The 21604-nt window shown below is 42.6% G+C and overlaps 1 protein-coding gene across 2 annotated transcripts in view; it reads left to right on the forward strand.

The window, feature by feature from the left end:
• Nucleotides 1–20784, forward strand: part of STXBP6 (syntaxin binding protein 6) — a 230603-nt gene extending 209819 nt beyond the window's left edge. For both annotated transcript variants that reach the window (XM_046655501.1, XM_046655502.1), the window contains exons 5-6: nucleotides 11884–12041; nucleotides 17736–20784. In XM_046655501.1, coding sequence (XP_046511457.1) covers nucleotides 11884–12041; nucleotides 17736–17759 — 182 coding nt within the window. In that variant the 3' untranslated portion in view covers nucleotides 17760–20784. The remainder of the gene's footprint in view (nucleotides 1–11883; nucleotides 12042–17735) is intronic.
• The last annotated feature ends 820 nt before the right edge of the window (nucleotides 20785–21604 follow it).

Below are 21604 nucleotides of genomic sequence, written 5' to 3' on the forward strand. Positions count from 1 at the left end.
GAAACAAAATAATCATTTTAATACTGTTTACTCAGTAGAAGCAATAAAATAAATTAAGCACCCAATTATAGTCAACCTTGTTTTGTATTTCAACTTCATTTTTGTGCAGTTTATATTAACTCAACATTAACAAGTTGTGGGTTCCACAAAGTTATATGAAATTATTATCATCTTCACTGTGAAAACTTTTATTACTGTTGATGTTCCAAATATCGCAACTTGTCCGGTAGAACCTGCTTTAAACTGGCTTCTTTTTCCTTTTAGCACTAGTCCTACCATCTTTGAAGGTATCCTTGTTGTCTGGCAATAATAAAATATTTCAGGCCTATCTGAGTTTTCCTTGCCCCGAGGAAGTTCCAAAGTGCCAAAGTTCGTACTTCCCTAAGAACTTTGCTTTCTTCCAGCAGAAAACAGTGTTAGACCAAAATCTAAGTGCTAGGTTTGCATTTGAGATCTGATCTTGCAAAAACAAAACGTGCTATTTCTAATGTTTGGACACCTTTAGGGAGAGAGCTGGACACAGTGTTCCTTGTTAAGCTTTTTATCACATTGGTTTTTTTCCAAATTCATTTATTATATGCTCTACTCTACAATAAGAAACTGATAAAACTTTAATAATTTTCTAAAATTTATCAAGAAACAGTGAGGCAGTAGATAAAGATTGGAGTCCATGAGGGGAGGCATGTGAGTCGCTTGGCACCACAGCGGAAGGGACCGTCTTTAGTTGATTGTGTTGCAATATGGGTGAGCCGAAAAAGGGTTGAGCAAGCAAGGAGCATGATCAGGTTAGCAGTGTGACAAAAGGATGATGTATAGAGAACTGAGAGACCAGTGGCAGGAAAACCATCCAGGGGCTGTGGTGGTCCAGTAAGACCTGGTAGAGACTCAAAATAGAGTGGAGGGCTGAGTGAAGATCCCTTGCTGAGATCAGAGCCCTCGACTGCGTGAACACGGATGTGGGATATGATGGAGAGGTTAGAGTCAAAGGTGAATTGAGCATAGGATACGATGAGGGCAGAAGGGCCGTTGACTAACACAGTGAATTCAGGAGGAGGAGGTCAGATGGAGGGTGGGGAGAGAAAGAATGGGTTAATATTAAAGCATAATTTGGGACACAATTATAGACGGTGTCTGGCCCATGTTTATTCTACCATAAATATGCTGCATTAATCAGCTATTACTGATAACACAGTGTGTATTGAGTTCCTACTGCATTACTAACACTCTGCAGAGTATATATTTCATTTAATTTCCACAACAAGCTCTGTGAAAAATAGGTGCTCTTTTTATTGCTGTTATGCCAATGAGAAACATAGGTTCATAGAAATTAAGTACTTTACCTAAGGTCACATAGCTAGTGCTGGCAGAGACAGACTCCAACCCAGACCTTTCTGACCTCATGCCCCTCAGAGAGGAATGAAACTGGCAGGGAATAATCAAATTGATGGGGGGAATCAGGAAATACCGTGGTATAGAAGCCCAGAGAAAGGGTAGCTTTGAAAAAGGAGGGTCTGTCCACTTGTCAGTCGCCAAGTGGAGGAAGCTTAACAAAGGCAGTGGACTTGACAGGTCATTGATGAGTTTGAGAGACAGTGTTAGGCGAGTGAGATGGAGGCTACTTCACTGAAAGTTCACGGTGACTGGGAAGCAGACTCTTCCTTCAAGAGTGTTCCTGGCCAATGAGAGTAGGGAAAGCGGAGGCTTAACGGAAAGACTCTTTAGTGCCAGATCACAAGATTATCCCTCCAGTGATGCCTAAAGTTGAGTGTCTACTTTGTGCCAGACACTGTGCTAAGTTCCCCACGTGTGTGTTGCCTCCTTTATTCCTCACGATAACCTTGTGAGGTAGGTACTAGACCAACCCCTGTGACAGGTGAGAAAGCAGACTGAAGCACAGAGGGAGTAAGTTATTTGTTCAAGGTCACACAGCTAGTAAGTAGCAGGCTCCACATGCTGAGAAGAATTAGTTTTGGCCAGTAGCTTTGTAGAGGGTTTTCAAATTGTATACATCAGGACTTGAAATTGTAGTTATTAAAGTAAAAGTCCCTGGCTTCCAACTGTAATAAAAGCAGAGAGCTACAGATCATGGCTGGTTTATCCCATGCATCCCAAAGACAGGGAACAAAATCCATTTTACCAAATTCAGAGCTACTTTAGGTTTTTAGTCTCAGAATGAGGGTTCCCTCTTTGAAGCTGCATTTCAGCCACCCTTCTGAAAACCTGAACAAAAAAAAAAAAACAAAACAAGTATCCTTAATTCATTCTCCTCATGTCCTGTAACTTTCGTAAGAACATGTTCATAAGGACCAAGCCTAAATGAATCCTAAGTGACTAGTGAATTTCTCCACATATCCTGAGTTTAAGTGTTTAAAGAGACATGAGTGAAATCCTGTGTTTGACCTTGGCCTATGGGACTATTGGGACAGTGACTTGAGAGGAGAGTATGAACTCATGGCCCATGGCCGTCTAGAGGACAGGCAGGGGGCATTGGACTTTCTCCAGAGTTCTTAGCTATGGGGCATGCCCTTGACTTGGGAACAGGCTGAGGTTCCACTAAATTATCTGAACATCACCAAGAGAGAAGGCATTTGCCTAGTAGAATGATCCATTCTTCTTCCTTTGGTAATGCCAGCCATAGATAACTCCAAGGTCTCCTTCAAGTAGACTTCTGAGTTTATGGGTTTACAAAGTGTTCCTGAGCACCGAGTCCATTTTTCTTTGTCATCCAGCTGCAGGCAACAAGCAAGTTTCATGGTCCCTGAAATTAGCCACCAACTTGAGACAAAAGATAATTCTGGAACTGCCATTCAGCATACTATATCTGTTCTGCTGCCTCTATAAAGCACGCCTTTTTAATGTAATTACACGACTTGTCCATCTAATACCAAATTGATGAGGACAGCCTGGGTTTATTTATTTTTCCTCCTTTAACTTAGGAGTCATTTCCCAAAGCGAGTTCTGCAGAAATACACCCTGCTAAGATAATCTATGCAAAAGAACCCTGTGAGTAAATGTGTTTGGGAAATTCTGCCAGCAGATCTTTCCTGCTCCCACCCCTTCCTCTTTTGGTTTCACAATTTACATTAGCATATTAAAGGTTTTCCAAACTTCTGCGATAAAGGAGCTAGCTAGATCTGCATTTCGTAAAGTCGTTTTACCATGGAATTGAATTTTCTATGTAGCACTTTTTTAAACCACAGAACCACTTTGGGAAATGCTGACACAGTCTTTAAGAGTTTTGGGGTCAACTGTCAGCCTCATGTATTCGACTTTTTTTAGACTCTACATATAAGTGAGGTCATGCAGTTTTTTTCTTTCTGTGTCTTACTACTACAGGCAGGGAGGTGGGGGAAATGGGGAGATGTTGGTCCAAGAGCACAAAGTTGAAGTTACGTAGGATGGATAAGTCTAGAGATCTGTCGACGAAAATAATCCATAACCAATCTATAAATGAAAATTTGGGTGAGTTTATTCTGAGCTGAAATCTGAGGACCATGTGCCCAAAGGAAGAAAGGGCACCAAAGAAGTGAGGTGTACAGAGTGGTTATATACCCCCAAGCAGGACGTTTCACATATGATTGAGATGTCCCTCCCACAATAGTCACAAGATTGCCCTGTCAGCACAGCGCTTGATGGACACAGCAGGTAGTGGGTCTGCTATCTCAGTGGGCGCAGCAGGAGGCAAGTCTATTGTCTCGAGCTGGGTGGTCACAGGTGAGCGCAGCAATCAGTTTCTAGCCTAAGGAAAGATGCTTAATCCTTAAAGAGATGCCAATGTTGGGAGGGGGAGGGAAGTTTCACCTTTATCTCAAGGGCCTTTGTACGTGCGGTAGGGAATATCTAAAGCAGATATACAATGCGTGCTCAACAGCCACGGTCAGGCCCTTTTGGAAAGACAAGGTCAGGCCGAATTACGTTTATACCAAATGGCTTCCTCATATTCTCCAGTATATCCTATTGCTTGCCATTTTTATTTGTCAGATCTAATGCACAGCATGATAATTATAGTTAATAAGACTGTATTGAATACTGGAAATTTGCTAAAAGAGTAGATTTCAGGTGCTCTCACCACGAAAGAAAGTGTAATTATGTGAAGATATGGATATGTTAATTAGCCTAGTTGTACAATTATTTCTCTATGTGTATCTATATCAAGTCATCATGTTGTACATCTTAAATATATACAATTTTTATTTTAAAAATAATTTAAAGAGAGCTTTGGAGTCAAGATCTGAGTGATCTTGGATAAGCTACTTTACCTTCCTGAGCACTGGTATCCTCAACTATAAAAAGGTAAGAATGCATTCCTTTGAGGAATTTGACAATTTACCGTAGCCCCTGCACGGAGGAGACGTTCAGTGAATGGTAGCTGTTCCTGTGAGGGACTGGCTGATCTTGACACTGCATCTGTGCCCAACGTGGGTTAACAACTCTTCCTTTCGGCAAGACTTGATATAAGCTAACCTGCATGTGACAGAATTTATCTGATTAGTCATTACCACAAAAGCATGAATGAAATTTAACCTTTTGAAAGACTCTCCATCTTAAAAGGGGATCCTAGAGGTTGTCCAGCATTGAAATGCAGCAGAGTGCCTAGTATTGATTAGTCAATGTAATGCACAAAGAGCTTGGTAATTTACCCAAACTCACAGATAATTAATGGAGTCTGTGAGTTAAGAACCAGCTTGTTTCACTGAGTGGGCCTTTGGGTTTAATCACTCTGTTTGTAGAAATGGAAGCTAATATTATCATTATTATTTAAATTATTACTTACTTATAAAATGTTTGGTGCAAGTCACAGTACTAAGCATAACCTCCTTGGAAGCGTCGTGATTACCATGCAACTGAATTGCCATTGATGGGGGCGGAGGCAGGCCCTCAGCTCTGGAAGCAGAGTAGGATGTGAGTAGTTCAGAATGGCTTAGCAGGGCGAAGGGACCCTGCAGTCAGGAAACCAGGTTTCCATGTGGCTTTTCTTTTCTTTTGCTAATATGTCCTCTAGTGGTAGAGACACTGAGAAAAGAAAATTGGAAGTAGAAAAAGGAAAGAAACAACATCTTGGATGAATCCCATAGATGTGTATCCAGTAAAATTAATTTGAATGTCACTAATACTGGACCAGATTCGAGTGTACCTTATGTTTAACCACAAAATGATTCTGCTAAGGAAATTAATACCATAGACAAGAATAGAATAAGGACTCTTTAATCTACTCAGAGAATAAAGTGTTATTGAACACTTTGGGCATAAGGTTCCTGGCCTATTAACAGATTTAGTATAATAGATATAATAGATCTCCCTGCCAATTTTTGTGAGTTTGTTGTATTAGAACCCAAATTTATTTTATATATTTTTTTCCCATTAATTGGTTTTCCTCTAAGTTAATTTGAATAAATGGGACTTTATTGTACAGTTATTCCTAAGTGGTTAAACTGATTATGGAATAGAAGTAAGTCCAAGCAAAACTCTGAGCAGATTTCAGTTTTAAAAGACTGCTCTGAGATGAGCATGTCTAATCAGCACTGAGAAAAGATTGGCATATATTTATCAATCACTTATTTTTTCATTTTTTATTTTTACCTTTCTGATGAGGAATATTTGCCCTGAGCTAACGTCTGTGCTGGTCTTCCTCTACTTTTTTTTTTTTTTTTTTTATGTGGGTTGCCTCCATGGCATGGCTGATGAGTGGAATAGGTCCACACCCGGGATCTGAACCTGTGAACTGGGCTGCCAAAGCAGAGCACAGGCAACTTGAACCACTAGGCCATGGGGATGGCCCCCCAAACACTTACTTTAGATGATTTTTCTGCTATCTTTTTTCCAAATAGGATGAGTATTTTGTATGTCAAATATCTATATGTATTTGATATTGGAAGTAGCTGCTGAAAATTCTATTTAAATTGCCTCTTTACTAGCTATAGAGTTAGGAATTTTGATTACCAAGATACAGTCTGAAGTCTAGGATTATCAAAAGAAATTATGCTGATATTTGAGCTATTGATGTGCTTTGTGTGCTTTTAAAAGTCATTCCTCCTCTTCTTTCTCTTCTATTGCTATTTTTCAATATACTCTACTCTTTTTCTCTCATTTTCCTATACTTGAAATTTCTTTTAATTGTTTTCAAACAATGACTGAATATAATATTATAGCTTACTCTCAAGTTGTTTTCTCAATAAAGAATAGTCTTCTCAATTAACATAAAAGATGACAGCATATATATATATATATATCTTAAAAGTACATATTTAGTGGACCTGACGTGAATGCAGCATCAGTGAAGTAAGACTGGTCTCTGCTCTATCTCCAGGGACTATGATTCAAAAATTGACTTTATTTTCTGTGGTTGACAGCCCCTTCTGTCTATTTACAGAGAATTACTGTTCTATCTGCCTTGGGAGACTATTTTATTTTCAGTTTTAACTCAACGCAGTATGATGGGCCCAACTTTTGAGTTAGGCATCCTATTTACAAAGCATACCTTGATTTAATGAGTATGTGTTCAGCTCCCCTCCTGGGCAACACACTGAACTACACACAGCAGGTATACAGAGGTATCTAAGAAGCGTCTTGTGTGAGCCTCAAGACTCTTAGCCTCAAGAGAGGAGAGAAGAGAGGAAGACATTCAGTGGAACTGGGTGGGACTGTGCTGTTTTCCCAAAGTTCCCAGAGAGCAGGTGTGGTCTTAGAGAGGTGGAGGGATGGATGTCCACTGAGCATCTCCAGGCGCTTTGTGTACATCTTTGTCTTCATTTCCACAACGGATACATGAGGGGGATGGCATAACCCGCATTTCACAGATGAGGAAACTGAAGATCAGAGAAGTTAAATCACTCCCTCCAAGTCGTTCTGCCAATTGTGTCAACATAACAGTGCCTGGCACATAGTATGCAGTCAATTGAATAGTTTTGAATGTTGAATGAATCTTTTAGGGAAGCAATTTTCAGCATGCACCAAGAACCTCAAAAATGTGTATATCCTATGGATCAGTTTCATTTCTAGGAATTATCAGAGATGTGGGCAAAAATTGTGTGTGTGTGTATGTGCATATAAATGCAAGAGTTAACTGCAGCCTTATTTAAAGAAAGTAAAACATTTGGAAACATACTAAATACCTAAAAGGAAAATAGTTGAATAAATTACAGTAGTGCCATGCAGCCATTATAAAGTTTTTTCAAAGCATTTTTCATGACATGGGAAAGTACCCACAATGGGATATAGAACTAAATATATGCAGAATGATCTCAACCATGATTTAGAAAAGCGTATATGGAAAAATTGCTAGAATAAAATGTACCATAAATGTAAATTGTGGTTATCCCTAAGCAATTGAATATTACATAATTTTATTGCCTTTTTATAGTAATGTCTATTCTAAATTTTCTACAGTAAGTTTTTTAACTTATAATACTAACAGGATGTTTGGTACTGCGATTTTAAGAAATGCACTAAGAACTACTGCCCTGAAGTCTTGATTCCACACAGTTAATGCAGACGGTGTCGTTAATCTCGACACAAGAGGATTCCCACGGAGGCCAGTGTAACACAATGAGTGAGAGAACTGGCTCTTGAGCTAGACCTCCTGGATTTAAAACCCAGCTCTGCTATTCTCTTACTGTGTGATCCTTGGCACGTTGCGAAACCTCTCTGTGTACTCTGATGTTCCCATCAGTACAAATGGAATTAACCTATTCTACCACAGAAGGCTGTTGTGAGGAGCAGATTTTGCGAAGTGCCTAGAACATAGAAAGTATTCAGGCAACTGTCATTTTTGCCTTTATTAAGGGATTTATTAAGCTGTTTAACTTCTGTTATTTTTATGCCTTGCAGCTGTTTATTTTAAGGCTAGTAGCAACAGATTTTTTATAAACTCCCCCCTTACTTTTACTATAGCAAAAATCTTCCCTTTTTTGTGTGTGGTTGTTGACTTAATTCACTCAGTTCCTGGCACAATTTCTAGGGGACATAGTTAACTTCACTAGACACAGACTAACTCTTAGTCATTTGGCAAGTTAAGTATTTCAGGACCTAGATAGATCTTGTGACAGCATCAGTTATGTGTCCAACTCTCTGCTAAGCCATGAAGAAATCATGAGAGGGGTGATATATACTTCCTGCCTTGAAGCCAACCAATATTTATTGAGTATCTACTGTGTCCCATGGATTGGGAATCCAGAAGTGAAAAAGATACAGTCCCTGTCCTTAGGGAGCTCACCCTAGATATCCAACAATTACATGCAGGAAAATGAATGCACCATTGGAAAGAGACACAGGATAATGTGTGTGTTGGAGGCAGCAGGCAGTAGGGTGGGCTAGACATGATAAGGTTTTTAGGAAAGGAGTCTGAAGTGTGTTGAGGCACTTAGGAGTAAGCAGGAAGGCTCAGATGAGAAGCAGAGTTCCAGAAAGAGATACAAAGGCATACAGGTAAAAGAGACATGGCACATTTGTGAAAACTGAGGTTAATTTATCAAGGTGTGGGATTAGGGAATGCTAGGTAGGAGGGAAAATGCATGGGGTTCTAAGAGGTGAGCTGAGAGAGGCAGGACAGAAGTCTCGATTTTATCTTGAAACATTGGGGAGGTGGTAACAGGTTTGCCTTTAAGAAGGTTTACTATAGAACTGTGAAAGATGGATGAGAAAAGGTATGGGGACACTTCGACAAAGGCTATTGCTGTAACTCTGAAGGCAAGAGGCTCATGGATATAGAAACAATGAGGATGGTAAAGAGGGCAGAGAGGAGAGAGCTGTATAGGAGGTGACTTTTTGTTGTATGGAGTAAAAATGAGAGAGAAATCTAAAATGGACCTCCAGATTTCTGAATTGAAGAGTTGGGCAGATAGTGGGGTTATTCATTGAGTAAGGAACCCCAAAGGAAAAGCAGGTGTGAGGGAAAGATAATAGGGTCTGGTTTAGACATGCTGAATTCAACTTGACTTTGGGTCACTCACCTAGAGTTGTCCAGTAAGAAAACATTGGTCTGGAACTCAGCAGCACAACCTAGGAGAAGATAAAAATTTGGTCATTGAAGCCAAGAGCTGAGTAAAATAGCACCAGGGAGAAGAGTCTGCAGAGTGTGAAAGAGAAAATGGAAGGACAGAACTCTGGAATTACAGCATTAACAAGCGAACCTGAGAAGAAAGTAAGCAAGCAGGAGCCCCAAGTCAAGAGGAGAAAGATTCAAGATTTAGAGATTGGTCAACAGAGTGAAATGGTGCCCTCAGGGAATTTATAATCCAGCTGGGAAGTCACTGCATCCACAGGTGAAGAAATGAGGTAGAAGAGTGGCTCAGGACTGTATGTGATTAAGCCCCTAAGAAGGATCTAGAGAGTTCTTATGGAGCCGAGAGGAAGGAGAGGATGGGATTGACCTGAAGCTTGATAAAGGTGATAGGACTTTATTGGGCCTGAAATATGAGTAGAATTGAAACCAGGAGAGGGCATTTCAACGGAGACAATGAGATTTATTCAAATCCATCCTCATGCCTGGAAATAATTGAAGGTAATTTTCTATCGAAGTGGTCAGCAATGTTGTCTTTGAATAGTGACAGCATTTGGTTCTCTCTTTTAGTTATAATGTTTGGTTCTCTTTTAATTATAACAGCTGTTGGTTCTCTTTTAGTTATAACAACTGTTGGTTAAACAGTATCATATAAAACAGGGTGCAGTGTTACCTGACATCATGTACAAGATTAAGGAAGTCATGACAAGAAAGCAGTGTGGCTTATGCATAGCACGTTCATTTCAGAAACACAGATGTGTCTAACTTTGAGATCATGAGAGTCGTTTCCAATGGCAAAAGACAAGTCCCAGTTATATGCCCTCTTAATTTGATGGTAGCCAATTCTAAAACCCCTTTGCTTTAAATGCAGCTGTTCCCAGCTGTGAGGCTGCAGACTTCCTGCCCCATCTTTTCTCTAACCTCTGGTAGCTAAGCTGTGGGTATGTGGAAGGAAGCAAGAAAGGGAAGAGATTTTCTTGTGCCCTCCCCATACTCCTCTGCACCTTCCAGTCCCTTCTCCGTCTTCCCACTTCATCCCATTGGCCTCTTCCTTCTTGAGAGCACTTGACTTGCAATGCAAGGGCAATAACTCTTAATTTACCAACAGGGATACCTTGAGGACAGAAACAGTCAGGTGTGATCTTGGGAGATAACCTGTCAAAACCTATCTAAGCTCGTCTGCTCACAATTCTGTCATAGTCACTGCTTCCCATGACTGACACCACATCTGCAAAGAGGAAGATACAGAACAAGGAAAAGACTTTGGAAAGCCAGGTTCCAGTGCTAGCCATGCCACTTCCCTGGTGAAATGACCTTGTGTAAGCCCCTTGACCTCAACTGGTCTCAGTCTTCTCAGGAGAATTCTGTGACAATCAAATGAGATAATATTTGTGAAGGTGCTTTATGATTGCAAAATGCTAGTCAAATTGTTAGGCAGTGGTGACAGGCTATCATCATAGTCATGAGTTTGATTTGAAAGCAAAGGGGGACCAGGATTTCTCATCCTAAATCTTTTCTGAAGACCTAGACCTCCCGTTCCAACCTTTGCATTCAGCCAGATTTCTCCAGAGCCTCATCTCCTCTGGTCCCCATTAATCAGTGCTGGTTTATCTTGGCTCGTGTAGTGTTTGACACAACTGAGTGCAACTAAGTTAACCTCATACTCCTTCCCTTAGTACATGGTAGAGGCCCTTGAAATCTACCCCTGAAGAAGAAAAATGGAAAACCGTTTATGAAGTGCTTCCCCTGGGCCAGGCATTTTCTTTGCCTGAGATCCTTTTCCACAAACCACAGACTGTTCCCACAGAGGAGAAATTTGCAGCTGAGACCAGTGGAAATTAGATTTCTATTAAAAGCTGTCTGTGGCTGGATGTATCCACCCCAGGTACAAAGTTAAATGATGTAATAAACTTATTCAAAAACATAAGGCTATTACATAAAATGCCATTAAATATCTTCCACTCAGTGTTAACAAAATACAGCTATAGATTTCCTTTGCTTGTCATTTTGCAAGTTGCTGCTTCTCAGTGGGTTATGCGCCTGCCGGTTCTTCCCTGCTGAATTTTGTCTCCCAGTCCAGGCAAATGGGATGTCGGGGATGGGTAACCCTTTTGAAATGTGGTGGTTTTCAACTTTCTCAGTGTCATCACTCGTGAATCTGGGAGTCCAAGTTTTTTCAAGGGCTGGTTTCTGTCAGTGTTTTCTACCTGCTGGCTAAGTGTGGTACTGAAAAGGCCCCAGGTTTCATATACTAGTGATCAGAGGCAAGGAGGCCCAACCAACCAGGCCATAGCTCAGGATGCAAGGCTGACACATCTACTCCAAGCTTGGAGACTGACTCAGAGCTTCTTATGTGGCACCATTCAATTAGGGATGAAGGAATAAAATGGAAGAGAAGAGTTGAAAGGAATACAGAGAATCATATCTGGAAAAGTTCTGTGCCTCCAGTTTTCCTGTAGTTGTTCATGTAAATGCCAAGTCCAGAGGAAATGCACATAAGATCCAGATACGTCTCACTGAACTTGTCTAATTCTCTGAGCGCGTCAGGATTTCCATTTAGCTTTCCAAGCCAAGTCCTAATCCAGATGGATCCGGTCCTTCTGAGCCTCACCAAACAGAATTCCGGTAGAGTGGAAATGTGTGGTGTGTTGGGGACAGGAATGTGAGAGAAGACTTCAGCATTTGCCCAGGTCCTTTAGTCAGTGGGGTTTTTCCTACAAGGGAGTCAGGCCCATCAAATCGGAAGATGTGTTGACTTGTTTCTTACACTTGAAGCCTTTCTGTAGTGTGACCTGCCTTGCTCTTATAGGGTGCTCACCCCGGCAGGGATCTGTCACTGTGGGTTCTCCAAGCCAGCTTCTGATGCTCTTGCTGTCCTTCTTCAGGAAACAGCATCCTCCATTCAGCGGCCGATAGCGTGACCAGCGCCGTGCAGAAAGCAAGCCAGGCCTTGAACGAGCGCGGGGAGCGGTTAGGCCGAGCGGAGGAGAAGACGGAAGACATGAAGAACAGCGCCCAGCAGTTTGCAGAAACTGCACACAAGGTGGGTCCCGCAGAAGGGCAGAGCTCTTAGCTCTGGGTTATTAGCGAGCGTCTATTCCAAGAAACTTTACTCCAGTATATTTCCCATGATGGCAGATACAAAATCAAGCCCTTTTCCCCCTCTTTGTACAGCTTCCATCTACTACTTAGTAAGTACCAGAGTCATGAAAGATTTCTTCTCATACCTGTTTCTTCAGGTATCTCCTCTCTGATGTCTTCATCCCTATCTCTGACCTTGGATCGTTGGGAAATGTGGACAATCTTTAATTCCTGCCCAGAAGTTTAGGGCTCAAGTTTTAGGGAAGAGGAAAGGGAAGGGAGAAGAGGTCAGGTCTCGGAATATCCCTCCTCCCTTGGCCACTGCTTGAAAGAGGACTTTGGGCTGCTCCTGCTTACTCTTCCTTGCTGTCCCTTCCAGTCATGAGCCTTAGCATCCTGTGTTCTTCTCTCTTCACCACGTGAAGAGCAAGCTTTAGTCCAGGGCAGGATGCACCTCAGGGCTGCTTTCCCCTCTGCGGGGGCCATGGGCCTCTGAGGCTGGCCTGACAGTGCAGTGCTGCCTGCAAGGTCCCCTCCCACCTCTGAACCCAGAGAAAGCGTTTCTCGTGTGACTGTGGGCACACGCACCCCTCCATACTCCCGCTAAGAATGTGCTTTTCAGAAGGGAAAATGGGAGTTTTTGCTGGCATCCAGCTATCAAAAGCAGCCGCAGTCCAAAGGAAAGAGAGGCCCGGGTGGTCAGGTGATAAGGAGGATTTATTACTGTTCTTGTGCTTCAGATCAAAGGGCAGTTCTTTTCTGGCTAGTGATTTGAATTTAGGTTTCCAGAAACAACTTCTGCTAATAACTGTTGGCATCTCACACTCACGATGTGGCCCTTCAGATACGCTTTTCAGATGACCTTCGGGGGAAAAGAAATTAATTTGCTTCACAGAAAACCCCGCTTCTGCTGAGGAAACAAGAATGGACAGCCTGAAAAGTAACGAGAAAAATCTCCCCAGCTGAGCCGAACTGGCTCTCCTGGAGCCTCAGGCTCAGGCCAGACAGTGGTTCAGTTCTGAGGAGATGCTTCCTGCCTTCCCTTCCTGCATCCCCTGTGCATAGACCTGTATCGTTGTGTCATCAGTTCTCTATCGTGACAGCGTCTTACTCCACTGCTGCCTTGGGGGCCCACTTGGGGTTCCCTGGTAGAGAGTTGGCCAGATCTGTCTGAAAATGCAGCCCTGCAGGAGCCCAGAGCCTGGGCTTCCCACAGGTGTCACAGAGGGAGGGAGCTCAGATGTAAGCTTCCCCTCTTCCTCCATGCCTGCTCCAGCCTTCGTGATGCAGAGATGACGAGGCCATGGGCCTGCTAGGGTTCCAGTCCCAGCTTCCTTTATAACAACAGCAGTTTTCGTGATTTGAATGGTGGACGGACACGGGAAGTCTGGGGAGACATTTAAAGTGTTGATTTGGGGAAGAGAAGACTACAGGGAATAATTGTTTAATTGTCTTCCAGGGTGGGAAGGGTGATAATCCAGACAATTCTCTTTCATGCCTTACCACACAGAATAAAGCAAACAATAGGGCGCTGACAAAATTCTGCTAAAACAAGAGTTTAGGTTAATGATTATACCATGAACCGGGTTACCTGGGAAGTCTGTGAAATCGCTCTTCCTGGTGGAACAGACGGCATCTGGAGGTCATCCATATCGGCAGCCCCCTCCGAGGAGCTTGTCCAAACACTGGGTGGATAACCTAACCAGATGGCCGAATTCTTGGCCCTGGTCGCCCCGTGTCCCTGACATTGTGGCCAAGTTTGCTAACAGTCGAGAAGGCAGTGTGGGAGGGACGTGAACATCGTGTGTTTGACTTACCATCCTGGTGACCTGGGGCGAGGGCTTCATTTCTGTAGGCCCCAGTTTCCTCATCAGTAAAATGGGCTAATTGTAATAGTACCTGTCTCCTAGGGTGTTGAGACAATTGAATGAATTCAAACCTATAAATCTTTTAGCACAGTACCTGGCACATGTAAATCTAAATTAATGAGTTATAATTATTTCCATAAAAATGGTCCCATATGGGCTAAACCTGCCCTATTGGGTCCCATAATGAACATGTAGCGGGGGCTGGGGAAATGTGATCGAGGATCCCAGCACAAGGATGGGAGGGATTGGAGGTGAAGATTTTATGCCCTCCGAAGTGGGTGGGAGGGCCTCCTGCTAAAAGCTGATACTTTCTAAACACAGAGCAGCCCTCAGGACCCGTCAGAAAGAACCTGATTAGGCCGCCAAATGCAGAGGGACCTCTGGCTTTGACCACTGGGAGGATCAGTGCCAGCCAGTTACCCATTTTCAGTAGAGATGGATGACGCAGAGGGCAGTCTACACTTGTTTTGGTTTCCCCTCCCGGGGGTGTTTGGGGTTGGGGGGTGCTGCTAATGTCTGTTAGTGTGTTTAAGGAGTGTGAGAGAGACACTGTCATAGCCAGACTTGTGGTTTTCTGAAACTGGGATGTGTGCTTATGAATCACCGGCAATTGGCAGTATTCCTAACGAGATAAGTGTGGCTATTTTCCCAGGGATTAAGACTCCTGATTTGAACCCACTAGCACAGGCTGACCATGAAGATGTCATTTCACTGGCCAAGCCCCGCTGGGCCTGCTGGGGAGGAGAGAGTTCAGAGATAGAACCCAGGCCTTCCACTTCCCCCCACCAGACACATGTGGCTGTGTTGACTCATAAAGAATGGGCTGTGTTCACAAATCAAGACACAGTGCACATGTTAGAGTCCTGAGCCGAGAATGGCAATTCCAGGTGACATTTCCTCTGTGCTCACTGGTTGAATAAAAGCCCGCAACTCCAGCTGGAGAGCATAGCACACCTTTCCAGATCACAGTAGAGAAGGCTCTCTGGCTTTCTAACTTTTCCCAGGGCTCCTGCAATGACCCAGGTACATTAGTGAGTGGACCACCTTTGCATGACCCTGTCCTCAAGATACGAGGGTGCCTGTCTCCTGCAGAGCAGATGGAAAATGCTGTGCACTCCCTCTGCCCCAGCTCCGCTCATCCTGGCTTGAGGAAGCGTGGTTCCTTCCTGAGCTGTGGGCTTGGCACAGTCGCAGCCCTTAGGAAAGCGCAGCTCTGCCACAGAGCAGGGCTGCTCGCTTTCCCCTGCCCCAAAAAGCACAACATGGCACTATGTGCATTGCTTTGATTCCCACCACGGGTGGTGAGTCAGCAGGCGGGAGCGGTGCCCACACCTCGGCGTCCTCAGAGGACATTTCCCACAGAAAGGAATGGTGATCTGCCCAAGCCCACGTTTGTGGGGGAGGGAGTGGTCAGTGGCATTTCTCTCACTGTCGAGGGATGGCTCCCTCTGCCCCTCCTACAGTCCCATGCTTCCTTAGAGTCTCTGAGCCAGAAAGCCCTCAAGAGTCCAGGCCTCTTAGGAAATCCCCCCAGTATGAGTAATGGTTTATTATTATTATATTTAGGTGGAGTCGTTTACACAGCTTTGAAAGAGAAAGCTTTCCATGAGGTATTAAAAAATATATCAAAAGGAAATTTTAAACCCCTCTTCTAAAGGACTCTAACATCTAAATTGATCCATCAGCGTCTGAGTTGGAGGTGATATTTATAGACACAAGGAAACTGAGGTACAGAGTGGTTGTAACTTTGGAGCTCAAGGTCATACAGCACATTTGCAATGGGGAAGCAACAGCACCCTGCCTTCGGTACTCTAAGCTCCTAACTCCCAGGGAATTAAAAAACAAAAAACAGGTAGCATGGAAATGATGCCACTTTGGCAAAAATACCTCCAATAGCAAAATGTCCGATCAGTTGTATTTCTGTGAAGCTGAGCTGGCCATGCCCTGCCTGGCTGGGGCTCCCTTTGCGCCCTTCCAGATGTGCAGTAGGGTAACCAGGGCCTGGTGTGAACATCAGCACGGTGGCTGCTGAAGATTAATGACTGTGGGTGAATTGGCACGAGCCTATTCGTTGAAGGTTAACAGCTCAGTAAATAACAGGACAGCAGCACTGATCAAATATTTATGGTTGGTATTCATTATGCACAACGCTTAACAACTCTGTGTTGATTTGAATGGTCCACGTCGCTAAATAATGTCTAAAAACTAGAGGCACAGCAAGAAGTGGAGGCCATGCAGCTGCGGGGCTCAGAGTGCAACCAGGGAGTGGGATGAATTGAGGGAGATCCCTGGCTCGGCCATTTCCACCCACCATGTTTCCTGGACTATGAACTCCTCCAGGTCAGGAGTTATTAGCCACCTCCATCCTTCTTGACAAAAACCCACAGCACTTAGCACAGCAGCCTGAACGTACGCAGGACTTCACAAACACTGTCTGACAGTTGACCAGCTGTTGGCATCAGTACTGTAGAAGGTCTGTGGAGGTCTTCACTTAGGCTGGCTTCACCAGGCAAAGGCACCAAGGAGCTCTTTCACTCGAGGTTCCCCAAGCAGGCATTAATTTAGCAACACGAGGGCTAGACCCGCAGGTCCCCTCTCCAGCACGTGCTGACCTGGCTCCAGTGTACCAGCTGCAGGAGAAATGTTAGTGCTGCTCTTGCAGGTGGCCTAGCCGAAGTGGCCCCAGGGTTGTAACTTCTTTGTTGAAGACATCAAGAAGAGGAAGAGAGACTAGGACTGCCCTGGGTTACACTGGAGAAATGGATCATCGACATCTTCCAGGATGATGCAGAACTCTACTGAGTGGAGTCAGGGGATCTCCCTTGCTAATTCTCCAAGGGCCGAGATCCTGGTCGTGAGGCAGACGGCAGGGCTGTCTACAAAGTTATTGCCTGCAGAGAATCACCTGCTCTTTGGTCATAGACATTCAGAGTTGCAGACACCTGGCCCCTACCCCGCCACTCCCAGCCCCAGCCTCGGATTAATCCCTAATGTCAGACTCTGGACGCATGAGGAAGTGCAATTCTGTCTCAGCTCTACCTTCTGGTTCACATCTGTGTATGGGCTCCTTGGAAAGGATCTGGCTAAGCAAAGCAAAATCAGATTTAATTTTATGTTCTATACCTGTATACATTTCTTTAGTATATCATCATGGGCTCCAGCTGGGCTTGGGACGCTATTGGATGATACAGTGGTATTCGGTGTTCCCATTTAGAAAGATCTAACAGTTCAGTAAACCACATTTCTCAAATACCTGTGGGAGGAGCAGTCAATCAAGGTCGGGATTTGGTCTGTTGTTCACCCCTAGTCAGTAACACAGTGTCCTTGAGCACCTTGGACTTGGGTGAATGTCCTGGCTGGATATTGAGTAGATTATTGCAGGTTGTTTCTCTACAGTTGTTGATTTTTAATACTTTATGAGATGTCAGTAAATACTTACTTTTGAGGAGTATTGTTTTCCCTTGATAACTAGTAACGTGGGAGCCCAGAGGCCTTTGTTCTGCTCCCACCTGTTCTGAGGGTAGGTCACTCATTCTCCCCGGGCTTTGGGTTTTCCATTTGTTCCTTCAGCAAAATAAAGGAACGCTACATGCAAATGCAAAGCTGGGTGAACTAAGTGGGAAAATGTAGCACATCTACTAGGTGTCGCCGTGCACAGTGATCGGGATCTGCCACAGCCAATAGAGTCTTGGTGCTGTTGCTCATGGTGGATGTGGGGAGGGAGCATCACAGTGGATTCTCCTCACTGCTAATAACATTGGCCTCTTCTCATCCCTCTCTGTCCTTAGCTTGCCATGAAGCACAAATGTTGAGAAACTGCCTCTCCCGGTGACGCTCTTAGGAGAAATGGAAGAGTTTGTTCAGCAGTTTTTACAAGAATTCTGGACCTCCGCTTGCTTCTTTTTTCCAAATATATGGACATTTAGTTGTTTTTTTTTTTGTTTTTCCTTTTCAGATGTTAAGATGTTGAGTTTTATACATTTCCCTAATGATCTTGCTAAGAAATGCTGCATAGGATCAACTTGGTTTTTTTCCCACTGTGTGTATGTGTGTGTTTGTATGCCTTTTCCCTTTTTTTTTTAAAGTTTTGTTTTTTGGTAGTTTGAATATGAAATTTGGACCAGATGATATACTGAGCTGAGTCTAAACTGGCAGCTTGTATTTTTTTTTTCCTAATATTAAGCAGGAAGACATTTTAATGTGGTGACATCACGTGTTATTGTTCCTGGATGGAAATAAAAGTCAAGCAGCGATTGCCTTCTCTGTCTCCTAGCTACTCTTAATTTGAAGGTTAAGAGCCTCCATCCAGAAACATAAGTCTGTATTATGGAAAACAATTGGATTTATCAGGGGAAACAGCAGTCTTAGATTTTGCTTTTTATGTAGCAATCTCCTGCATGAGCTATCACCAGCATTCAAAAGAACAAATCGGAATCACAGATAGAAATCTACTTTCTGAGCTACAGTTTAAGTACTTCCTGCTCCTTTCCAGCCTGGGTATTTGGAATTATCATATGAAGGATAAAAATTTGAGATTAAAGACCTAAGGAGAAGCCTATTTAGAAGCCTCAGTGCATTCATGGATGTTTCTTTCTTTTGTCATTGTCGCAAATGATGTAGCTGGCATTGAAAAGAGCTTGGATTTTTATCAAGAATTGATTTGTCCAGATGGAGGTAAATGATAATGTGAAAAGATACTACATTTAAAATCTTTCCTCTTTTCTTTCTACAAAGTCATGGCTATTTTAGAGACACTCTCACAATGTCCTTGGGAAATGGCCTTCAGTTTCTTGGAATCTGATTTTTGGAGGCTTTGATGTTGTTATTGCTGTCTATTTATTTCATGTAATTTAAAGTGTAGTTTCTTGACAAACTGCATTTCATGGCAGTTGCAACTCGCCTGGTCTGACACGAAACAGCCCAGTCACGAAGCCTTTACATTGCAGTCAGATTGAATAAAGTTGGTTCACATACCTCCTGATTTTGTATTACTCAAGAGAGTACTGGGTTTAGAGTCTGGGAGTTTTGTTTCTTAGAGGGTTAAAATGCTAAACATAGAAGCTGTGCTTTGTCTACATGATACAACGGGGCAAGCTGCACGTCCCAGACGCATCCTCAGCCCCGCGCTGCAGTGCATTGATCTCTAAGCTGCCTGAATCTTAGGGCCCCTTTCTATTCCTTCCTAGTCATTGAGCCAACTGAGTCCACGTGTATTGTAGGCTCTTACATAGCAGCATAAGAGGACTGTTGGATTGTTTATGCTGATTTAAACAGCTTCATTTCTCCTGATAAACCTTCCTAAGAAGATAGGAAGTTGGACTACTGGAAAAAAATTATCATAGATTGTACATGTCAAAAGTGAGATGGGATCTGCTGAAGACAAATTTCTGAATCCTCTTAGGGAGATGATCTAGTTCAAGAAAGCTGTCTGTAAAACTTATATGGTATATGAAGTTACTGTGATATTTTGTACTTTTGTTGTCTAAAAAGTTTAAAGAAGCAAGTAACTTGCTATCTGGTGAGTACCATTAGAATCATTTATAATTTCTAAGAAAAGCCAGATATATCACTCCAAATAGGTTTATTTGCAGACTTGAGTTCAGAAAACACACACACACACAGTCTCACCTTCCCAAATTGAATTCTAGCTTCAGAGATAGGCAGTTGCTATAAATAACTGAAAGAGTCAATCTAAAGCCCCCGACAATTGGCCAAACTCAAAAATAAAATTTGTTGCCAACTACCTAACAAGTGTTTGCGAAGCTGCTTCTAAAGTAGCAGAGGATGAGGTCATAAGCATACTGTGAAACTGGTGATCCTCCCTCCCTGGTGGAATTGTGATAGTTACTCTTCATAAATGTAAGTATTCCACATCTTGGTCTCTTTCCTCACTCTCAGTTTACTCTTGCAGACTTAAGCCTTATTGAATATAGTCCGGCTTAGAAGAAAGCCTTTCTGGATCTTTATTAGCTTCTTCTATTCATCTGCTTCCGGGCCGTGGTCATGCCCTTGACCTCCCTGTGTCAAAGTCCTGCCTAGGCCTCCACCCCGCAGAGAGGCCATGACAGCAATCCCTGTCCCTCCTCTACCTCCTGACCTCTTGCAGAGGAGCCCTGTGATGACACACGTGAAGTTCTTTGCTGTCCTTTTGTAGAAGGTGCTGCAACACAAAAGATTAATACAATGTAACCTAGAGAAAATTGCTAAAATGACTCGCATTATTGGGACCAATTCATTTGGGACCAATTCAATGGCCTACTAGAAACAAGTTTCTGTTTGTTTCATTTCTGCACTTCACTATTGAGTTTTTGGGGTACTATATTTCTGTGAAGGACTTCATAAATTGTATTGATGACGCATAAAGAAAAGAAACTTCCCAGTGTTACCACTTCTTCCTGGAACGTAGCGGTAGTATTCTTCACTAGTATTATTAGATATCTGTGTACAGGAAGTATACAGTTATTCAGGTTGATGTTTCATATTAAAGAATGTATTTGTAAAGTGTAACAAGATCAGTAGTTAACTTTTTTTAAGCTCTGAAAAAATAAAGATATGTGTTAGAGTTAAACTTATAGTGAAATCTGTCTTAATACTACTTTTGTGGCTAGCAAAGATTGTGCATTTATGTACAAATATTTACAGAATGCTCTAAATAAGAGATATTAAAGATAGGTTTCGCTTTTAATTTTTAGAATTGTGACACTGCTGATGTTTATTGTACAGTTATGAATTCTTTGGAAGTTCTCTAAGATGTCAGATAATTTTCATTTCTTTCAGAGACAAGTAACACCTGCTTTATGATTCGCTATTACAGCAAACTCTAATTTTGTCATTAAATATTTTAACTCTGTGATGAAAGTTTGTTTCTCTCAGTTATTTGTGAAATCTATAAAACTCTCCCAAATAGGTAGCCGTTGTCACACTTTTGATGCCAATGGGAAGATCTCGTGTGCCTACAGGAGACCTAAGAACTCGGATCAGCATTAGGATAAAGTTTCATAGCATTATGATATATGTTCTAGTGGAAAATCTTGAAATGTAAAAAAGACTAAAGAGCTAACCTTAATTTAGACAATGAGATTCTATCCAGCAAGAGTTAAATGTTTCTTTTCCTTCTCTTGGGCAAAGCAATTAAGCCGATTAATAGTTACCTTTCTGCTCATATTAGTGATGGGCTCGACTCGAGTACTTTTTACAACGTGTGCCCTTATTCAGCAGGCTAGTTTTATGTCCTGTTAAATTGGAAAGAAGACCTCATCAAATTATGTCCATTTATTTTTATGGAAAAACAAACGCAACTTCTCGCATCACCCCATTTGTTTTCAAGAGAAGTGGCTTAGATGACAACTGTAGCATGACAGCCACCTCTGGGTTGGCATGGACGCTCGGTAAAGCAGGCAGGACTTGGAAATACTTCCTGGGAGGACTGCAGATGGAAGGGAACATTGCTGTCTCTACTCTTCAGAGAAGAAAGGAGACGTGGTTTGGCTAAATGAGGACCCAGCCTTAAGTTAATTACATATTTAAAAGCACCGTTCTTGTGAACTAATTATAGACTGATTGCCTTGCAAAGATGATCTTTTTTCTCAATATAATTTTTATTTGTTAGCATTATGCCACAACCAACTCTCAGATTTCATGGGAGGATTAATATGAT

This window comes from Equus quagga, chromosome 2, assembly GCF_021613505.1.
Source record: "Equus quagga isolate Etosha38 chromosome 2, UCLA_HA_Equagga_1.0, whole genome shotgun sequence".
In the NCBI taxonomy this organism is placed as follows: domain Eukaryota; kingdom Metazoa; phylum Chordata; class Mammalia; order Perissodactyla; family Equidae; genus Equus; species Equus quagga.